The following is a 20,566-nucleotide window of genomic DNA, read 5'->3' as shown; positions in this document are numbered from 1 at the left end:
AATGGGATATTATTGGAGAGGCCATCCATTCTACTGTGGCTTCTTCTTGGCTTACTCTAAAATCTGTGTTCCACCACTTTGCACAGAACAGAAGATTGAGGTCAAGAGCTCCCCTGCAGACCTCAGAGAAATACCTTGTCGCTGTTCCACTGGCCTTGCCAGCTTTGGGAGGAAGCTTTTCATAGCTTTTACTCTGTTCTTTCCTTATTAATAAAAATGTGCCATGAAAACAACCCAAATCAGTATTTCTCTTCAGAGACATTGTGGAATTGAGAAATGAAAAACAAATTTGACCTCCTAATTGCCATTTAATAAGAGTCATGAAACTTGGAAAAGACCAATTGACTGGTTGGCCTTAAAGGTTTGATCTTCACATTCTCTTTGTTTCATCTTTATACTCAAAGAGTTGATTCACTTATGAGAAACCCTGCTGAAAGAAAAGGTAGAGAGCTCTTTTCCATGTGGAAATTAGTATAAAGATTAAAACACATAAAACGAAGTAAAAAAATTGCAGCATTAGATCTTTGGTGTGTAAGAGTTATTAAATTTGAAATAATTATGTGTACATATAGTTACAGAAATAACCTTCATAGTAAGTATAACAAAAAATTATATATACATGCATATAAAAATTAAATACAAAAGCGCTATTTCATAGCCTGAATTTAATCAGTGTCAACAACCTATTAATTGTTCAAGAACTTTAAAATCTTTAATGAGGTTCCTACCATAGAATCTCAGTCATATGTAAATGAATCTTTGAACTGCCTCATTAGCAGGAAAACAATGGTCCTTTAGTGAGTTCCTACATCCCCAAAGATGACACTGCCAGCACCGACTGTGGTAAGCAGAACTGAAACAGTGTTTTCAGGTTTTCTTTGTAAATTTTATTTTTCTTCAAGAATAACATGTGAGACCATTCTGGTTGTCAGGGGAATTGAAAAGTTTCTGTTCCCTGTCACTTTTGCTTTTCCTTCAACTAGACGTGTTTCCCACGCTCAGGAAGCTACTTGCCCCAGATATTTAAAAGTCAAATATTCTCATTTCTACACAGGTCTGATTACCACGACTTCAAGGAAACTGGATCGAGAGCAGCAGGCAGAGCATTTTCTGGAGGTGAGTGCACAGAGGGGTCTGTGTCCTTAAAACTAACTTTCACCAAACTTCTTTATCCTTATCATAAAGGAGACAGATCATTTGAACAATGGGTTTCAGAATGGAGACAGCTCTGTTGGACTGCTTGGTTCAGAATTCAGAGTTTCTGGTGCGCTCCTGTCATTATACTCCTGTGAGGAAAGCAAGGCTTGTAAAGCAGCTTTACTTCTGCTACAGACCGACAGGTGTGGGTACTTCAGTCCCCTTTGTCCATAACCCCTGATGGTTATGTGGCCCTCAGGGCCACAACCCCAGATGAGAAAGAGAAAGTCAATAGTGTCACAGCTAAAGCGAGGTGCATCATTTGTAAAGCACACTGCAACCCTCCCAGTGAGGGGTGAGGAAGAGAAGGTTGATTCACAGCTGAGATGACTGTGAAACCATAAACTGTACTCCTATAATTCATTAAGACAGGAACAGCAGCAATGTAAACTCTAAGAGCATTATTTCTGGAGAGAGGAAACAAATACTAGAAGGCAATGGGGTGAGAAAATAGACAGGAAGGAGCTTTGTGGAACATTTTTTCTGTACATTTCAAGTATCTTTATTGCGAATCTCAAGGTCTGGATAGTTTGTATGGCACAGTGACTTATGTGTGACAGTGTGACATGGAGCTGATTGATGGCAATGCTAGGAACATAGGGCTTTGTGAACGGTCCAGAACATGTCTACACTTTAAAAATGATCTTTTTTCATACAGAAGATCCACAGACCTTTTAAATCTCACGGCAGGATCTCTCTGGTGTCCTCCTTTAAATCTGTTCACTTGTAACAATGTTTTGCAAGAACACTGGACTTGGAGTCTACACACTTGGGTTTAGAACCACTGCCATAATTAGCTTGAAGGTTTGGGGTAATGCTATTGAATTGCCCAGACTCAGTTTCCCCTCCTGTGAAATGTGGCAATTAATTACTAATCCATAAACCTCAAAGCAGCACTATTAGGATCAAACCTTAAATTTTATATCAAAGTATGTTTTGAAACTCGTGCAGTATTGCGCATAAAAGAAGGCTATTATCATCACGCAGCATTGGGATAATCCTTTTAAAACATCGGTATCATCTCAGAAAGATAAAAGACTCCAGGCTGCCAGAAAATAATTATCATAATTCTTTTTCAAAATCCTATTAATGGGCTGTAGTACTCACCTGGTCCAGAATTTTAGTACATTTGCCAGAATAAGAGCACCGCATGTTATATGTATGTGCTTCGTTCCTTTCCGGAGCAGACACTTGCAGAGGCTGTGTTCTTGGATAGTTGAACTTATTGCCACCCAGCAGGAAGAAAGGGGAGAGTCTCATTAACTGGGGATCTGGCTGAGATTGCTTACTGTGTTGTCCTCAAAAGGTGGTGTCCTGGGGAAGGGGGTACACTGGGATTCTTGCAGAATAAAACTATGCTAGGGAAAAGAGCAAGAGTGTTTTCTAGGCATTTTAATTGACTTCCCTCAAAGAATCCTCAATGGTTTCACATTCTTTATAGACTTAAATAAATGCTGACTAACAGCTGGGTATCTAGAACATAGCTTCTCAGTACCTGATGCTCTGCATAAGGAGGCAGGGTAGCATGGGCAAACTTCATTCACAGTGCTGCTGCAAGATTGAAAGTACCTGGAAAATGTTCCATTCAGTATCTGGCACTAATGCTGCACAGAAAAGTGTAGTGGCAATTACCATTTTACTTATTATCATATGGTGACATAATACTAAACCCTGTCGAAAGGCAACCTCACCTCTACCCCCCAGGAAGGACAGGAGCCCCAAGCAACGAAAAGCTCCTTCTGGAGCTCCAGGTAGCAACCACTAGGCTCAGCCAGCGTGCCACAGACTGCCTTACGCACTGGGAGTACGTGGTGAGCAGAGGGAGGGGATGGCATGTTATAAATGAGTGGATGTTATACTGTTAAACTGACAGAGGCCCAGAATAGACAGGCGGGAGATGGCTTAAAAACCAGCACAGGGTTTTTCAAGCCCTCTGGAGGAGGTCCCCAGCAAGACAGCTGGAGTCCACAGCTGCTTACAGACTTGGAGTAGATATAGGGGAGGGGTCTGGAGGGAAAATTTTGCTAGGTGGGAAAATTTTTCTGGAGTGAAGTGAATGATTGCTAAGTGAAGGTAAGGAGATAAGTGGAAATTAGGTAGATCAGTTGTTCAGCTCCAGACCCCCAGGCGAGGTGCCAGCTTGTCACTTCCTTGAGGCTAGAGGCTAGGTGTGGTCCTTCCAGAAGGTGGTGGGGTGTTTCCAGTAAGCTGCTTGCAAGGATGGGGGTCTGATCCTAACATGGCTTTCTTTTTGCTCATCTTAACAATAACATCAGAGAAAAGCTTTCTCAGGCCACTGAAAGAAGGTGCCGTGATATTCCTGAAAGTAGTAGGGTTAGGAGGGCCTGTTTGAGGAGGTGACATTTGGTGTCACAAGGCCCAAAATTCTACTCAAGAAACAGAATCAAGGCCAGTGTGTAGAAGAGTATCAAGGTGGAGCAAAGACTGAAGGTCAGGGATGATAGGAAATCACATTGGGAAAGCAAACAGAGGACTGAAGTAAGGATTCTGAATTTTTTCCTGAGTGCAATGGAAAGCATAAATGGGGGTGATAGGATGTGATTACCATTGTAATGGCAACATTGATCGGGGGCAGGGCACTAGGAACAGTAGGGAAGTTTCATAGAGATCAGGGTCACAATGATGGTGGTCTGGATGAGGGGAAGGCAGTAGGTTAAGAAGGAAGTTGTCTGATACAAATCCCATCCTGACTCCGAGGAGCAACAAGTTGGCTTTCTAAAGTTTTCAGTTGAGATTTTAAAGGCTGTTGGTCTATCATCTGAACCGTACCAATTTGCCCTCAAGCAGCTCCTCACTGCGCTCACATTTAGTAAGTCTCCGCTAATGGTGTGGGAATCTCAAACTGAGATACGGGACATTGAGGTGGTTTTGGGACACTGAGGCAGTTTAGCAGGAAGTAATGTGTTATTGTGCAGGCACAGACTCAGCCGACTCATGTACAAATGCTGAGCCCCAAGAACAAAGGAGTCTCCCCTTATACACCCTTGCAAGCAGGTTACAGAAGCAAAAAGCAAAGCTCAGCCCACTTGTGGCTGCATGTGACTTCATTGTCCATTTCATTTTTCCAGTGTTATGTGACTTCTTCATGTTTTAGTTTTTTAAGTTTTATTTCTCTGCTTTGCTATCCTTCCCCTGCCTCATTATCAGAACACAGCCTGTCTGTTTCTCTTCTGGTCCTCCTTCCTGCTACATCATTCCCCCTTTGATGCTTGGACCCACCTAGGGTCAAAGAACATCATCTTGATCTAGGAGTTTGTATTTTTATAACATCATTACATGCGCGGCCATTTTTTTTTATAGTGGCCTCCATAATGGTCCTGATAGACCGCAGTATCAGTGGAACCAGGCAGGGTAACATCAGATATGTTCCTAGGATAAAACACATTGTCCCACTTTTCATGACAAATGTAGCCCTGTATTGTTTTCTTTAATCTGGGACTTTTAGTATCATTTATCAGTAACCTCACTAACCTGGGAGTATATGAGCTGATGTAACATCTGACCTGTTGGTGGGTGCATGATACAAAGTATGGCTGTGTGGAGGTCCTAACAGTGGCTCTCTTATACCATATAGTACATGGGGGAACCTTGCAAGGGCCAACCCAAAGGGTAAGAGTCCAAGCATGTAGAGGAGAGCAGGGGTGCGTCCCATGTTTGAGCTTCCGCCATATGTAGACTTGTCAACTTTTGGAGTGACTAGAGCAGGGTTGTTGTCTCATTGTTCATGGTCCCCTGTTGTCTGCTAAGGAAGGGTACAGGTGTTCCAGAGGGTGATCTTGCATGGTGAGGCTGAGTCAGGGATACACTGCCACTTGAGAGAGGCTGGCTTTATTTGGCTATGGTGGATGCAGGGAGCAACTTTTTGTTACTTTAACTGTAGTGGGGATAGACAACAACAAAAGGGCTCCTCTAATGGGGTTTTATTGGTTGGACTCTTTTTTTTTTAACCTGGACAGTGTCTTTTGTTTTTATTTTTTAACTAAGTAGAATTACCATGGCAACAATATATTATCATTATATATGTCCAAGAAAACTCATCTTTTAAAAAAGTTAAAATCACTATCTTTAAGTATCAAAGGACATGTTTAGAGCCAGTAAAAATAGTCATTTTGTCATTAAGTAGAAGACCATATCTAAAAGTATGAGTTTGTGTCTGGAAGGGCTTTAATGTCAGGTAGCCACACATATATAAGAACCATTTTCTTAGTCTTTTTGGCCTTGGTTATTTTTGAGAGGTCTGGCACAAAAGACTCCATTTGAACTTCAATAGCATTCCCTCCTTGTTTCCAAACTTTTTGTCTCTGAGCAGTCTCTTCTGAAGATCTGTTTCCCATCCAAGTACTAACCGGCTCGACCCTGCTTAGCTTCTGAGATCAGATGAGATCGGGTGCATTCCGGGTGATATGGCCATAGACTGAAGATCTTTCTTGATTGGTCATTTTCTTTTTTTATCCTGAGGGTTTGTTCTTCCCAGATTTTGTTTGTTTGGTAGGTTTTGTCCTATGTCAGAGAGGAAATAATGAGTAGATCAGATGGGAGTCTGTGCCAATGAGACCCCTTTGGCCAAATTTAAGCAACAAAGCGGCTTAGAAGGAGTGGCTCTTAGACAGTGGGCTTTTAGAAAAGGACAATCCATAACAAAATCCAATAGAAGCAGATGTCTTAAAAGCTAACCTGGTTGACACATAAGAAATTATTAGAGTCATTTTTTTATGGACTTGATTGTAAATGCCCCAGAAGGATCAGAACTGTAATGACAAAAACTTAAAAGAGCCATGGTTAAAATTTTGATGAACAATTTAGCAACTAACAGAACAGAATATCAGTACCACTAACTTTTTGTTGCTGTGTTTATCTAAATGTTGTATTTTAGAAGTCTTTGATATACTTGAAAATCAAATACTTAGTATAAGGAACCAGCAACAGTATCACAGCTCTATGAGATTATGTATACATATTAATTTAGTTCTTGTTTTTGAAGTAAAACCTTAGATTTTTTTCATCAGTTGGAGGGGTGGGGAGCACAATTTTAGTAAACCCAAATAGCTCACTCACAGACACATATAGGGCATCATTAGTATCACCCAAGAGAACAGTTTTTTAACCAGAGGTCATCTAGAAAATTTTACATAGACTGTTAGAAAATAAGAGGCATGGAAGAGGCAGAAAGATGGCTCAAACACCAGCACAGGGTTTATTATTTAGGCAGGAGCCCTAAGGAGGGGGACCCCAGCAAGAGAGCTAGAGCCCACTGCCACACACAGGCTTGGGCTAGATATAGGGGGAAAGTGGAAAAGTACCAGGAAGGTCACCTAGGGATACTGTTGTTGGACAACCAAGAAAGATAAGTTGTAGTTAGGTCACTGGCTGCTCAACTGTCCTTGGCATCCATCCTGGGAGATAAAGGTTAACGATTGCCTCTTTGTCAGTCTTTGGGGTTGAGTGGGGAGTTTCTAGTAATCCATTTGCAAGGGGAGGAGGGGATCTAGTCCTAACATGGCTGCCCTCATTGTTAACCCCAACATAAACCAACTCATAAGTGAACATGACTCGGTTACCTTAGTAGTTAAAAAACCCTGACAAAGATCACCGGAGAATATAGGTAAATATTTATGGGGACTAAATGTGGAGTTAGGAAACTTAATGGCCAAGAATCATGGCTCAGATGTTGATAAGGAATCACATCCCAGATTGTTGACATTAATAGATATCAACAAATAACAGGCCCAATCTGTCCATCCCAGGCCAAAAATTCCCTCTGCCTGACATGTGGAAAGAGTAGGACTAACATCTCCACTCTGTTGACTCTAATAAAACTGGAGGTCTTGACCTCCAGTGTAGTGCTTTTTTTTTTTTTTTTAGTTTCTTTTTTGTCTTATCTGAAGGGTGTACTTTGGCTTTGCTTTTTTTTTTTTTTACTTTGCTTTACATAAATAAATTTGTCTCAATCCTCATATCAGTGTAGCAGTACTTTCTGTGTTCAGATGCCTCTTGCCTCTCTGTGTTTTAATAAACTCTTGTTTTGATAAATTTGTGGATTAACCTGTAGCACCAAAAATTTCTGACAGTTGTCTTGACAAAACTAAAATCTTTTTTTAAGACAGCTTTTGTAAATGCTATTAAGAACAATATATTTTTAAGATAGTCTTGTTGTTATGTGCTTAGAGAACTAAGTTTTAGTTTAACATCAGTACATTAAATTTTGACCTTACAAAACCTTTAATGTAACTTGATTTTAGTCAACTCAATCACTTACATAAGCATTTATAAGCTCCATCTTTTTATGACAACTTACTCTGTACCCTTATGATGACTTATTTTGTAACCCCTAGGGGAGCTTGTCTTTATCCTTTTTTTAATTTAAAAGTATTTTTTAACCTTTTATTTTTAAAAACCATATCCTTAATATCATATATATATATGTTACTTGTTGAAAATAACTTATAAAACCGTTTAACTTAGAGTCTTACATTTGTATGAAAAAAAACCAGAAAAAAAGCAACCTTAAAATTATTTTTTGTATAAAAACAATTTATAGAAAGCCCATTTGTTAATAGACCCATGTATTATAAGAGAGAATTAAATCCCAGATTTTATCTATGACAGAATGAAACAGGCTAAGGTCATTTTTAACCACCCAAATTTTAAGATTCCTGTTGCAGGCTGTGCCCTGCTCTGCCTCCTTTTTTTTTTTTTCTCCTCTGGTTTAAGCCAAGGTGTTAACCCCTGAATGCCTGCATCCTAGTGAGACCTGATTGAAATAAGTTTGAAACCCTGTTTTCTTAAAAGTAGCAGTAGAACAGAGTAATAATTTTTTAATATTTACTTTATAATAAGAATAATCCTCAAGATGTTTACATATTTACATATTTATATGTAAAAAGATTAAGCAGTTTGTAAAACAAATACCCCTTTTTTACCTTGAATATCACATTAACCTTATAACAACAGTTTAAGAACCATTTTGAAGATGCATACACACACACACACACACACACACACACACACACACACAGGTAAAAGTTTTATAAATTAAACATGCCAGGAAAAACTGTCAACTTTTGCATGCATAAGATGAGCTGGAATTTCAGGAGTAAATTAAATTTTGCCCAGTGCTTTAAACAAATTCACATAGACACACACACACAATTAGAGTACACCCTCAGAAAAAGGAAAAACTTTTAAATTATACTCGGAGGTCTATCCGGTGGAGTGGTGGATGATGAATCTGTTCTCTTGTGAGCCTCCCTCTCTGGAACTGAATTTTTTGTTATCCATCCCTTAACCTCAGTTACGGCTATTTCCTGGGTAAAGTTCAACTCCCCATTAACTCTCAGAGGTGTCTTACACATTTTTGCCCTGCTTCCTGAACCTGAGAGACATGGCTTCACCCCAAAAGGTGGTTACTAGTGGTCTCTGGGAGGTGATCAGTCTCCCCTTCTGCCTCCTGAGACAGGCCTGAATTTGAACCCAGTTTCTTACCAGTCTGACAAGCAGTGCTTCCCTCCCCTCATTGGTTCCTGTGCCTCACCAGAGGATTTGTTGTGCATCCAAGGCCTTTGCCCCAACTCGCTGGGATGATGAGTTCCTCCTCTGTATCCAACTGTCCATTGGCACCTGGTGGGATCTTCTCCCCATGGTCAGGGTGATGCACCCTGGTGACAAGGGAGGTGACAAATGACCATCTCTGAGATTCTGGATAATCCCCCAAGAAATGTTGTGGGAATCTCAAGCTGAGATACGAGACACTGAGGCAGTTTAGGAGGAAGCAATGTTTTATTGTGCCAGCACAGACTCAACGGACTCGTGTCCGAAGGCTGAGCCCCAAGGACAAAGGAGGCTTACTTTACATAAAGCAGGATACAGAAGCAAAAAGCAAAGTTCAACCCACATATGGCTGTGTGTGACTTTATTAGATATTTGTTCCCCCAGTGCTATGTAACCTTCTTCATGTTTTAATTTTTTAAGTTTTATCTCTCTGCTTTGCCATCCCTTCCCCCTGCCACATTATCAGAACATAGCCTGTCGTTTCTCTTCTGATCTTCCTCCCTGCTACACTAAGACTTTCAAAACTCAGCTGAATCTCAGACTGTCTCTTTCTTTCTCAGTTTCTCTCTCTGAATCTTTCTCTCTCACTCACTCACTCTCTTGCTGTCACTCTTTAAATCATATGTTTCTTGGCAATGTTGACTTTGTTCTACATAATATTGTTGTGAGAGTCTCAACACATTCATTTCTCTATTTCCAAATGGATTATGGAAGGAATTTTGGTTAAGTTAGCCCTGAAAGTGAGTAATAAAATAATATTTCTGAGAGTAAAGAATAGCATTCTCTATTGTGCACAAGTTTTGTAACTGCTGATACTTTGTTAGTTGTGAGGGTTGGGGTGGGTAATTAACCTCCTGGAGAGTCTCTACTTGCCAAGATAACCTTATTCTCCTCTTATCCTCAGATTAACCTCCTGGCTCAATTTCATATTTCTTCTTTCCAATAAAATAAAATTGACTCTTCTTGAAAGGACCCATTTAGAAGCTGACCTGCAGGTACACATCCAGAAGGGTAACCAGGAGGACATTAATGGTTTATTGTATGTTGCTATCACCATGATAGAAGGCACTCTCATTGTCCACTGCTGGCAATATGTCCATACACTGGTTTAAGATATTTAGATTTACAGCAAATAGGACATAATGGCTTGTGAGTCTGTAGAACAATCATCTTAAATTTGTGGCTACCATAGGAGGGGTGTCATGACCAGAATCTAGAGCAAAAAGAGCAGCAAGAAACTGTACACAGATTCACGATCCCAGCTTGAATTTGAAGTGCAAACTCTTGTCTGGTTTGGAAGTCTGATATGTGAAAGTATTACTGGGATCTTCTCGCCAACCATAAAATGCAAAATACCTAAGAGCTTTTAGCTCACTTACTCAAAGTCCTATATTGTAGAGAGTAGAAAGTTGAGTCTAGTATGTAGGTGCAGAGAGATGATAATGGACACATAAACTAAATAAAGGATTAACATTTTAGCTCAGTGGTTGTGCCTTTAGCCTGATTACTTCACTAACAGAGAAGACCCCATGAAACAGGGATAAATGTTCTTTATTATAATATGATCACTTGCATAGATTGCTTTCTCACCTATGGGATGTTTAAGCTCCCCATAGGCATGAAAGTTGATTTATAAAGATGGTGTTGGGAAACTTGAATGTTATATTCAGGCATGCTTGAGATTATATTTTGATGTGCTCACAGAACTCAAGTTAGCTGAACCTCTCTCATCTTCTCTTGTAAACTGGCGTAACAATTCTTCTTACCTTGGAACTACTATAAAGGTTAGATGAAATGATACCTGAAAAGTGCCCAGCTGCTACCTGTTCAGGAAGTGCTATTCTATGAACAGTGGGGCTGGGTTCAGCATGGTGGGGCTTACTGGCCTCTGTGTTCAGAGAAGCTAATTTAGCATCTGAGAAATGGACTCTCAATATACATAGTGTGAAGGCTTCCATTCTCTTTCTTGTTCTGTGCTGGTTCCAGTAGTTTGAATAGCTTATAGCAGTTTAATTATTCTTAAAAGATATATCTACTTAAATAACCCTATAGTCCTGGCTTAATTATGTGTGAATCTTTATCTTGCTTGCTGAAAGGGTATTACTTTGTTTCTCTTTTGATCTTGAAATGATTCTCTGTTCAGAGCAGGATGGTTCTGACAAAAGTCTCTCACAGAGAACAGAGAATTTTATTTGCAAATCAAAGAGATGGCAAGGCCCAGTACCCAGTATAAGACAGGATGAGAAATTATCCTACATATGTGTGTGTGTGTGTGTATCTGCGTATAACTTAAAGTAATCCAGAGAATGTGGTGAGATTCTTATAGTGAAATTGCTATAAATATAAAAAAATTACAGAGGAATACACTAAATTTATAGGCATGTATATTATTTAATGTGTCCTTTTAACAAACTCATCTATCATCCTCTATAAGATGCAACTCATGTGACTGTTTTTATCTCCTGTTTGAAAGCTCTTCCCTTTTCATAGTTTTATTTTCTGAAGGAAATACACTGCTCTCCAGTGAGTTTTCTAACATTTCCTCTTGCTTTAGAATGCAAATTCATTTATTCAGTAAATGCACCTCCTTAGCTGCTTTATGCTTTGGTAAGTATCTGCTTTTGAAATGATTTCTGGTGGAGAATTTCAGTCCTACTGCAACTGGTTAAGCAGTCTATATTTTCACAATTTAACTACAAGAGCAATGGAAGTTTGTGTTAGTAGGCTCCTCCTTTGGCCACACTAAAATTCTCTGCATGTATCACTAGGCTTCAAAAAAAAAAAAGGGAGCTGGAGAGAACACCAGGCACATTTATGCCCAATAAGTGCCTTGGGATATGGCTGCTGACCTCCCTTCCATTCTCTATTTCCACAACCACCCCTTTTTGAGCCTTATTTTTCACATTCTTATTGTATCAACCTCAACAAAGTGAATGGAATTCCACTTTGTTTGTTCTTCCCTTCTCAAAAGCTGCATCAAGTGCCTTTTCCAGGCCTGGCTTTGGGCCAGGCCCATTGCTCTCTTACTGAAGTTACTCTGTTTTTCCTGCTAGGTGATTTTTTTCTTTGACATTCACATTGAGGTCTACTAGAGTACTAAATGTGGGCCATGGAGGGAGTTACGTTGGTTAGTTGCTATCTTGGCATCAAAGGGCTATTTTCCATTCATAAAGAGTAAAGCTTCTCTCCCATTATATAGATCCAGACACAGTCCTGGAAAAGAGGAGAGAGAACCAAATGACAAGAAATTCCTAGTAGTGTCTGGTGTAGGTCTTCTTCTCGTTTTAAAACAGGTATTAGTCCTAAATGTCCATCAACACATTGAATGTGGCAATCCTGCTCTCAATTTGTAATTGTGGATTAACTCAAGTTTCAGGTCAGTCCACGCTCTCAAGAATTGTCTGAAATAGGAGGTTTCTCTTGTATTCTTTGGTTTTTTGCCCACCACACCTCAGCTGCTCCCCTGCCCTTCACTGCCTCCCTTAGCTCTGAAAAGGGCTTGCTGTGCTGCTGGGCACTGCCTAACTCCAGGACACAGTCACTTGAAAGGGTGCTGTACCCACATTACAGGTGCTAACTCAGACTCCAGCAGAGAGTGACTGCAGAGAAGGTGCTATGGGCAGAACCGTGTCTCCCCAAATCCTGTGTTGAGGTCCTGCCCTTTAGTACCTCAGACTATGATGTATTTGGAGATAGGGTCTTAAAAGAGATCATTAAATTACAATGAGGTCATTAGGTGGGCCTTAATCCAATATGACTGATGTCCTTAAAACAGGAAAATTAGACATAGACATGTGCAGAGATAAGATCACATGCAGGCTCAGGGAAAAGACAGCCCTCTACCAGACAAGGTGAGAGGCCTCACAAGAAACCAAACTCATCCACACCTTGATCCTAGACTATTAGGCTCCAGAACTGTAAGAAATAAATTTCTGCACTTTAAGGCACTTGGGCAACCAACCAGACTTTGCTGACCCATCCATGCCCCTCCTCACAGGACCACCTAGGCTATGTGAATAAAATGTACGAAGCTGAGACTGGGCAGGAGAGTAAAGATTCCAGAGAAAGCAATGATTCCCATGCTCAGAGCTACAGACACCAAGGGAGAAGTATCCACTCCCAAGTTAAAATTAGCCACGTAAGGCTCTCATAGCACATGTTGGGTCCTAGTTCTTTCCTATCCTCAAGACTATCCCTTCTCAAGGGCATCCCTCACCCACTCTTCTCAGCGAGCAGTTCCAGCCTACCTTTCTAGAAATTGTGGCCTTTCCCTGCAGAAATTATTCTTGCCCAAGATCAAAGCCCTCCCCAGCAGTAGATTTTCCTAAACCAATGTCATTATTAAGTCTCAATGCCCCCAAAAGGTATCACTAGGCCAGTCAGGGGTAGCTTTTGACATTCCAAGTCAAGGTAAAAATGCTATTAAGTGAATATTAAAAATGGGATGAGCATGGTGGTACACACTTGTAATCCCAGTTAGTTTGGAGATAGAGGTAGTGGTCTGAGGCCAGACTGGTAGCGAGACCCCATCTCATAAATGAGCTGGACATGGGTGGCATGCCTGTGGTCCTATCTAGTAGAGAGGCAGAGGTAGGAAGATTGTGGTCTGAGGACCCCACTGGGAAAAAGAGTGAAGCCCTCTGTGAAAAATAACTAAAGCAAAAGGGCTGGGAGAGTAGTTCAAGTTTTAAAGCACCTGCCCAGCAAGCATGAGACCCTAAGTTCAAATCCCAGTGCCAACAAAAAAGAAAAACGCAATCCTTTTTGAGAAGTCAGCAGAGTGAATTGCAGATGTACTTAATTTCCCAGTCAACCGAAGAGTAAATACTGAATCAGACCCATGCAAACAAACTTTGCAAAGCAAATACTAATGATCAGAGTACGTACATTCAAAGCAGGGTGCAAGATGCTCACAGAACTGGGCGAGTAATTCCCGGGAGCAGACCACGTGCAGGTGCAGGTAGCAGGGAGGGGAGGGTGTGGAGGGACTGCCCTGCCCTTCTAAAGAGGCTCAGCTGGTGGCAAGCATGGGGCAGACCAGCCCCCTGTCACTAGAAGTCTCATTTAAAACACAAGAAAGCAAAATGAAACCAGATTACCATGCCAAATCTCCCTAAATCAAATGTTGATTGTCCATTTTTTAAACATTGTAAGTGAACAAGTCCCTGTTTTGCAACATTTGATAGGAAGATTGCTTTTCTATCTGCCTCGTAATTTGTAATCCTCTCACAATGAAGTAATTCAGCTGAGCACCGTCTTCATACTCCATCTTCTATCCCAGCCCAGGAAGGGAAGATTTTTACAGAGGGGGCGGGGCGTTGCATTTCATAAAGTTTCATGGGTGTCCTGTCTGCTCTGTTTTCTGTGGCAGTGGCTCCTTACTGGTTAACTTTGCCTGTTTGTCCCCCTGGTTAGCCTCCATGTTAAGATTCGGTAGGCAAACACCTACATGAGGACAGTTGTCTGGACTAAACCTTTTATTCCATGTACAACCACCTTCAATTTATCTCTTCATGAGAGGCTGCATTTGTTTTATTTCCCCTTAAATCTGAACACTAATTAATGGAACAACAGGAGCTGACCCCTTTCATTTGGACTGGGAGGTCCTTCCACACTGTGGTTCAGCCTGGAAATGAAAAGTGCTGTGTCTGAGCACCTTGTTCCCAGAGCTGTGCAAGTAGATAATTGCTTCAGGCAGATCACAGCTTGCTGAGCTGTGCATATAGGCTGCTGGAGCTAGGGCTCCACTTTGTTTTCACTTGTGAATGGTCTCCGAGTGTGTGGTGCTTTGTGATTGCTTTCTTTAAGTCATTCAGGCAAGCAGCTGTGACATCCCCCAAGTATTGGTTAGGATCCTGGGATGAGGAAGAGGAGGGGGCACCTGTTACCCCAAATGGCTTATCTTTCTCAGAGAAGAGGTGCAGATCTCCCTCATGGTTCTGAACAACTATAAGAATTCCCACTCGCCAATCACGCATCCCAACAGCCCAGCCTGGCTTCTCTGCCATAGCGCAATCATGGTAAATTGACCCTCTGTCCTTGGCTTCCTTCGTCTCTTCCCTCTCTTCTCTTGTGTTGCTTTCCTAGTTTATTTTGTGCTGCACACTCTCCTAGCCACAGAGTGATCTGTCCAGACTAATTTCACTTGGGCCCTTCAGAAACCACCAAAGCCCATGCCTGACACCAAATGCGGATGACCCAGCTGAACACTTCAAGTCTGACTGTGGGAAAAATAAAAAAGATGTCATGGCAGCATGTTTAGGACATGACTGTCAATTCAAATGCTTGTGTTAAGAATAGGGAAATCTACTCTGGCTTGCTTCCTGGCTGCAACACAGAGCTTCGTTCAGATGAGCTGTTGTTTAAGGGACCTTTCAAGTGACTTGTTTTTGTAGCAAATCAATTTGTAGCAAAAGTGGTTTAGTGAAATGCTGAGGTGTTTGTCTATTCTAGGACACAGAACACTGAAGGAAAAATAAGTCAGGAGAGTCTTACATGTGAGAGTCAAGGCAAATGACCTCAGTCCCTCCAAAATTAAGGAAACCTGCAACAAATTTGAGTGCAACACTGTTTATATTTTACATGACTACTGAATCCAACTTTCTGAAAAATACAGCATCTTTTATAAAATAATGTCCTAATTGTAGCAGTCCTTCAAAGTTTATATCGAACTAATCTTGACATATATTGTCACTGGCTGTGTGAACCTGAGCCACAGTATTTAATGTAGGCCTCACCTATAAAATTGAGACAGCAATAAATTCTCCTCTATAGGATTTTATTAGGATTGGCATGTTACATGTATGATACACATATTAACTGCTTAATATGTGTTAGCTATTATGAATAGAAGCATAAATTTTTACCTTGTTATTCCTGAACAATCTTCTTACATCAGAATTTAAAGCCTTTGGGGAGTCATATTACGCATTGGGTTGATATTTGGCTCATACTTTTTAAATATGCTCAAGGTAGTTTAATAAGATAGTATCTGGAATGTGTCCAGAGAAGTTTCTGGAGCGTGGTATGTACTCAAAAGAATATCAATTTTTCCCCCCCTTTTCTGAAGAGGAGCCCAAAGTTTCAGAGGCTGACCAGCTACTGATCATGTCTGCCCACATCCGGACGTGGACAGTAACCATGCCAGTTGGAGCAGCTCATTCTCCTAGGATAGGCTAATGAGCCAACCAGGGCCTGGAGTGGCTCTGAAGAGGCTGCTTCCTGTTGCCTTTCTGAGCCAGAATCTGAGCTGGAGCCTAAAGCGTCCAACCTCAAATGACAGAGTGCTAGCATTCCTGAGAATCCAGGGACTCAGTAAATTAATCTTGAGACCAGGAAGGGACAGAGAGCTAATTTCCTCAGGACAGACATGTCTAGGTTTATCCATTCTTGCTACGAACCCTTGAGCTTCTCCCAGAATCATAACCCCTTCAGGCCTAAAATTGTTATTTATTAGTGTAGAAAATGTGTTTAATATTCAATGTCTACAGGGAATTTTTTGTTTGTTTTATTTAGACATCAAAACCTCAACTGTGTGAAATAACAAACTGGATGTGGGTGTTCCAGCAGTAAAACAGCATGGTTAATATCCAACAATGGATGCCATTACTTAAAGATCATTGCCCTTAATAGGTTCCAGTGCCACCTCCCCTTGAGGTCATTCTCAGCTCTGCTAGCCAACTGCAGGATACCTGTGAATAAGCTCTGTGAAGACTTTCCATTCTGTCCTTTCCTGGCCCTACTTCAGAGGTCACCAGTAAGAGGGGGCTAGAGCTAAAGAGTACACGTCTTCGTGCTGTGAGGTCATAGAATAGTACCAAGGACATGACAGGAACTCAATGACTATTGACTGACAGAAGATTTAGGGCTCCAGGTAATCCATAGCCAGATAATCCATGCAGCATGCAGATGTCTGTCCTACCTGGGGATCCATGGAAAGAAGGCAGAGCAAGTTGGGAAAGGTCTGGGCCAGAGGGTCACAGGGGCCTGGAGTGCCAGCTGATAAGCAAAATGGGGAAGGACTTCTTCCAATTGCATCTTAGTCTGTACAGTCAACCTAGCTCGTGTTTGGAGCCTAAAAGCAGTTCCTGAGTCACACTTACCTACCTGTCTATCATCCTCACCAGGTGATAAATATACAATTAAGAAGGAACATCTTACATTTTCCATGAGGTTCCCTGTTATAATTCCTGGCATACCACTATATACTCCAAGATGCTGAAAAATCAAAATTATACGTGGGCTAAGCGCTGTCTAATACTTTAGTGAGAAGGAATCCACTTTTGGGTGAGTGCTTTCAAATAAAATAGAAAAAGCTCAATTTTTTTAATGTATGATGTCTCATCAGTAGTCCTTTAAGAAGCTTTAAAAAGACATTAGCACTTTAGACTGGGCAACCAGAACCTACAGAGCAGAGGGCTTCTGACCAACCTAGAATGTCTCCTGATTTTCTATAAATAGAGAGGGACATCATTCCTTTTTGTGTGGTTTTTAAACTGAATATCACGAAATCAACTTTCGACCCACTAGGATACCAAATGGCTGAATTTTTTCTTCATCCGCTAGGATAGCCTCCTTGTCACTGAGAATAAGTTTAATGGTATCTCACTTTTACATGTTCCATGATTACCATCTGAAGACCTAAGGACCTTCTCTGTTTAGGTAAAAGCCAGAAAGACTGTATTAAATTCAAAGCCACATGCTAGCCTTGTTACAGCAGAGATAACAGCCCCAGACAGACTTTTCTGGCATGCAGGAATTTCTGTCATTTGGTTTCAAGAAAGAACATGACAAGTTTTTCTAGTTCAGTGTTTTTACAACAGAAGATGTTGTTCTGTCTCTATCAACAGTAGCCAGAGTGTGGATGAAGAATTACAAATCTCCCCATGCAAGGCCATGATAGACCCATGATGTGTGCTTCAATACATACACAAAGCCATTTTCCATCTTCAAAAATGATGCTTCCAGGAGCAAATCATTTACAAGTTCATGTCACTCCACAAGGACGTCAACATTTAAGGAAGAGTGAACTCAATTTCTGATGCTTTAAAGCCTCAGTGAAAGGGAGAAAATTAGAGTCGATCCAAAACTCTTCTTTTAGAAATTTCATGGTGCCTATGGTAAGATTTCAAGGAATGCAATTATTACTAATCATAGAGAAATTAGAAACATATAACTACAGTGTATAAGAAATATATAATATGTAATAAATATCTATTGTAAAAAAAAAAAGAGGCAGACAGAGACGGAGAGAAAAAGACATAAAGATAAACAAATTTAGTAACATCCATAACTTTCCCAACCAATGATGGTCACTTCTTACATTTTGATATATGATCTTTTTTGCATTTTATCTCCTTATGCACAGGATTGCTTATAATCCTGCATAAAATTTTCAGAGGATTATAATAATAGCATACATATTATTTTATGATTTTTTTCATTTATCAATTTATTGTGGATATTTTTATATTAATAAATTTACAGTCAATATGGTTTTTTTCCCATGGGCTCTCATTAAACAGCAGTCTATGGTAGGGTTTATAATGACCTTAAGTAAGGTTCCATCCATCACTTTTTCTAGAGGACTGCATGGTTATAGCCCAGCTCTGCATCCCCAGACACTCTATTTGTATTTCTACAATGTCAGGTTAGTGCTTTTATTTTTTCTCCCTTCTGCCTGTGGATCAGTTCAAAGAAAGACCCTGGACTTAATCTAATGTAATTTAGCACATCATGTCTGTCACTTGTCCAGACTTCACACAAATGTGAGCAGAAAACCTTCCCTGGAGCAGTGTTATATACTACCCTACCTTACAGCATTCAGTTACTGAAGGAAAAAAGATATACATAAGAACATTTTTACATAACTATTTCTAAAGCATTTAGAAAAAAAGACTACTGGATATTAGCTCATGCTATTGAGAAAATTATATCAGATACCCAAATATGTAGCTTTAAACATCTGAGCAGTTTACCCAAATATAAACACCTTCCCTCTCATCCAGTGTACATTAATATTCTTCCTTATAACATTTTCTCACTGAAGGCAAAATGATATAGTGTAAGTATATTTTAGCAAAGGTACAAATAAATCCTATGAAACTACAGAATTTCAGAATTCGATATAACTTTAACAACCATCTATTTTGGATGATGGACTATTTAAATCTAAAATTAAAGATCTGGGTAAACATTTCCAAATGTGGGCATGCAAGTAACATTCACACTTGGCATAGCTGCCTGCATGCTCTAGTGGTGACAAACTAGTGGAGGAAGAAAGGATCTGAACTGTAGCCGAGGCTTGACATGCCTTTGAGGGGCACAAATGGCTTCCTGTGTTTAAGAGAAAATCCCATGAGATGATGCAAACAGACGAGTGGGAAGAAGAGCAGCCCCTCAAACAGTTCCCAAAGTGCCAACTCGAGCTGTTGCCTGAAACAGGCTCTGGAAGCCTCCAGTGTACGTGCCAAGGGATGCTTTGTGACCTCAAGGAAGCTTCAAGTTCATACAGCATGGAGATGCGGTTTTCAGTGAGAGAGGGCAAGAAAAATATACGTTTCTATGAAGTAGCCCTTTATGAGGGTAAAAAAGTAAAGAAATATATAATTTATGATTCTGGGTCTGTTGTGAAACCATAGATTACAACAAGGTCCTTAAAGACTATTTTTGTTTCCTTCCTGGTATTGAGTTTAAACTTATTAGACATTAAGTAAGTATTGGATGAATTGAATTGAAAAGTATTCCATCCTGCTCCACTTCACTGTGTTTAAGCAGAGGAAGGAGAAAACTAATGAAACAACTTTGTGATTAGTTCTTCTCTGGGAAGAGCTTTAACTATTTAGTCCTGTGCCACATATTTCTGAAGACATAAATATAAAATTTCAGATACCTGGCAACTGAGAAGGCCAGTTCAGAAACTGGAGAAAGGAGTGCCAGCTATGAGATTGCTAGTTGGCCAGATAAATGTAGCTGGACCTCTGGCAGTTCAGCTTTATATGTCATCCATGATAAGTCACTTGCCCCCAGAAGGACAGAACGCATTGCTCTGGAGTTGTTTAATAAATGGTGTTACCTTGAGATACCAACATTTCCAAAGGCCAGTGCCAGCGTTCGAGGTTGAAATTGCCACTGTGACCCATTTACATCAGACCTTGCACACTGCCTACCTCTTCACACAGGTTTCAGGCATAAGGTGTGACACAGCAGAAGAAAAGACAAGCCGGGGGTAAGTACAGCTGCTGGGATTGATAAGGAGGCCTAGAGATGGATTTGAGATCTTAGGAACAATTGGTGAGTCTTTGAGAATGGAGCTGCCCTTGACTGCCACAACCAAGACTTAGAAAGAGTTCAAAACCACAAAGAATTAAAGCAAAAGGAAAAGCATCGTTCCCAATGCTTTTCTGTTCTCTGTTTGATTGTCATACATTTCAGCGTCATCCAGACATTCCATTATTTTAGCTACCAACTTGGGAGATTACATTGTAGTTACTTTCAAAGTTGTCAGAACACTAAACTCAACAATGACAGTTTATAACCCATTTTCTCTAAAGTGCTTAATTTTTTTTTTTAACCTGTGATGGGCTGGCATTTAAATAAAGAAAGTCAGGAATCTGAAACTCAATTCATTACCATATATGCAAGTTTCTTTGTGCTCATCCACGTGCATATTGGTCCTTACACAAACATATCAGATACACTGTACTTTAACTTTTTTTCATTGTTGTGCCTAGATTTGTTTAAAAATTGGAAATTTGCTTCATGCTTTAAACAGTTGCACTTCAAGACTAAATGGTTTAAA

At 40.3% G+C, this 20,566-nt stretch overlaps 1 protein-coding gene and 1 long non-coding RNA gene across 9 annotated transcripts in view; one reads left to right on the top strand and one right to left on the bottom strand.

Annotated features, from left to right (window-relative positions):
• Positions 1-20,566, top strand: part of Fat3 (FAT atypical cadherin 3) — a 611,059-nt gene that overhangs the window by 431,704 nt on the left and 158,789 nt on the right. For 7 of the 8 annotated variants that reach the window (XM_074081331.1, XM_074081345.1, XM_074081335.1 and 4 more), the window contains exon 4: positions 1,055-1,116. In XM_074081331.1, coding sequence (XP_073937432.1) covers positions 1,055-1,116 — 62 coding nt within the window. Of the gene's footprint in view, positions 1-784; positions 844-1,054; positions 1,117-20,566 lie in introns of those variants that run through there. The other variant, XM_074081361.1, reaches the window with a different exon arrangement.
• LOC141425040 (uncharacterized) overlaps positions 1-20,566 on the bottom strand; it is a 203,374-nt gene that overhangs the window by 56,174 nt on the left and 126,634 nt on the right. The window lies entirely within an intron of this gene.

The sequence above is a fragment of the Castor canadensis genome, chromosome 1 (assembly GCF_047511655.1).
Source record: "Castor canadensis chromosome 1, mCasCan1.hap1v2, whole genome shotgun sequence".
NCBI lineage: Eukaryota > Metazoa > Chordata > Mammalia > Rodentia > Castoridae > Castor > Castor canadensis.
Note: the sequence above shows the minus strand (reverse complement) of the source record. Positions and strands in the feature narration are given on the sequence as shown.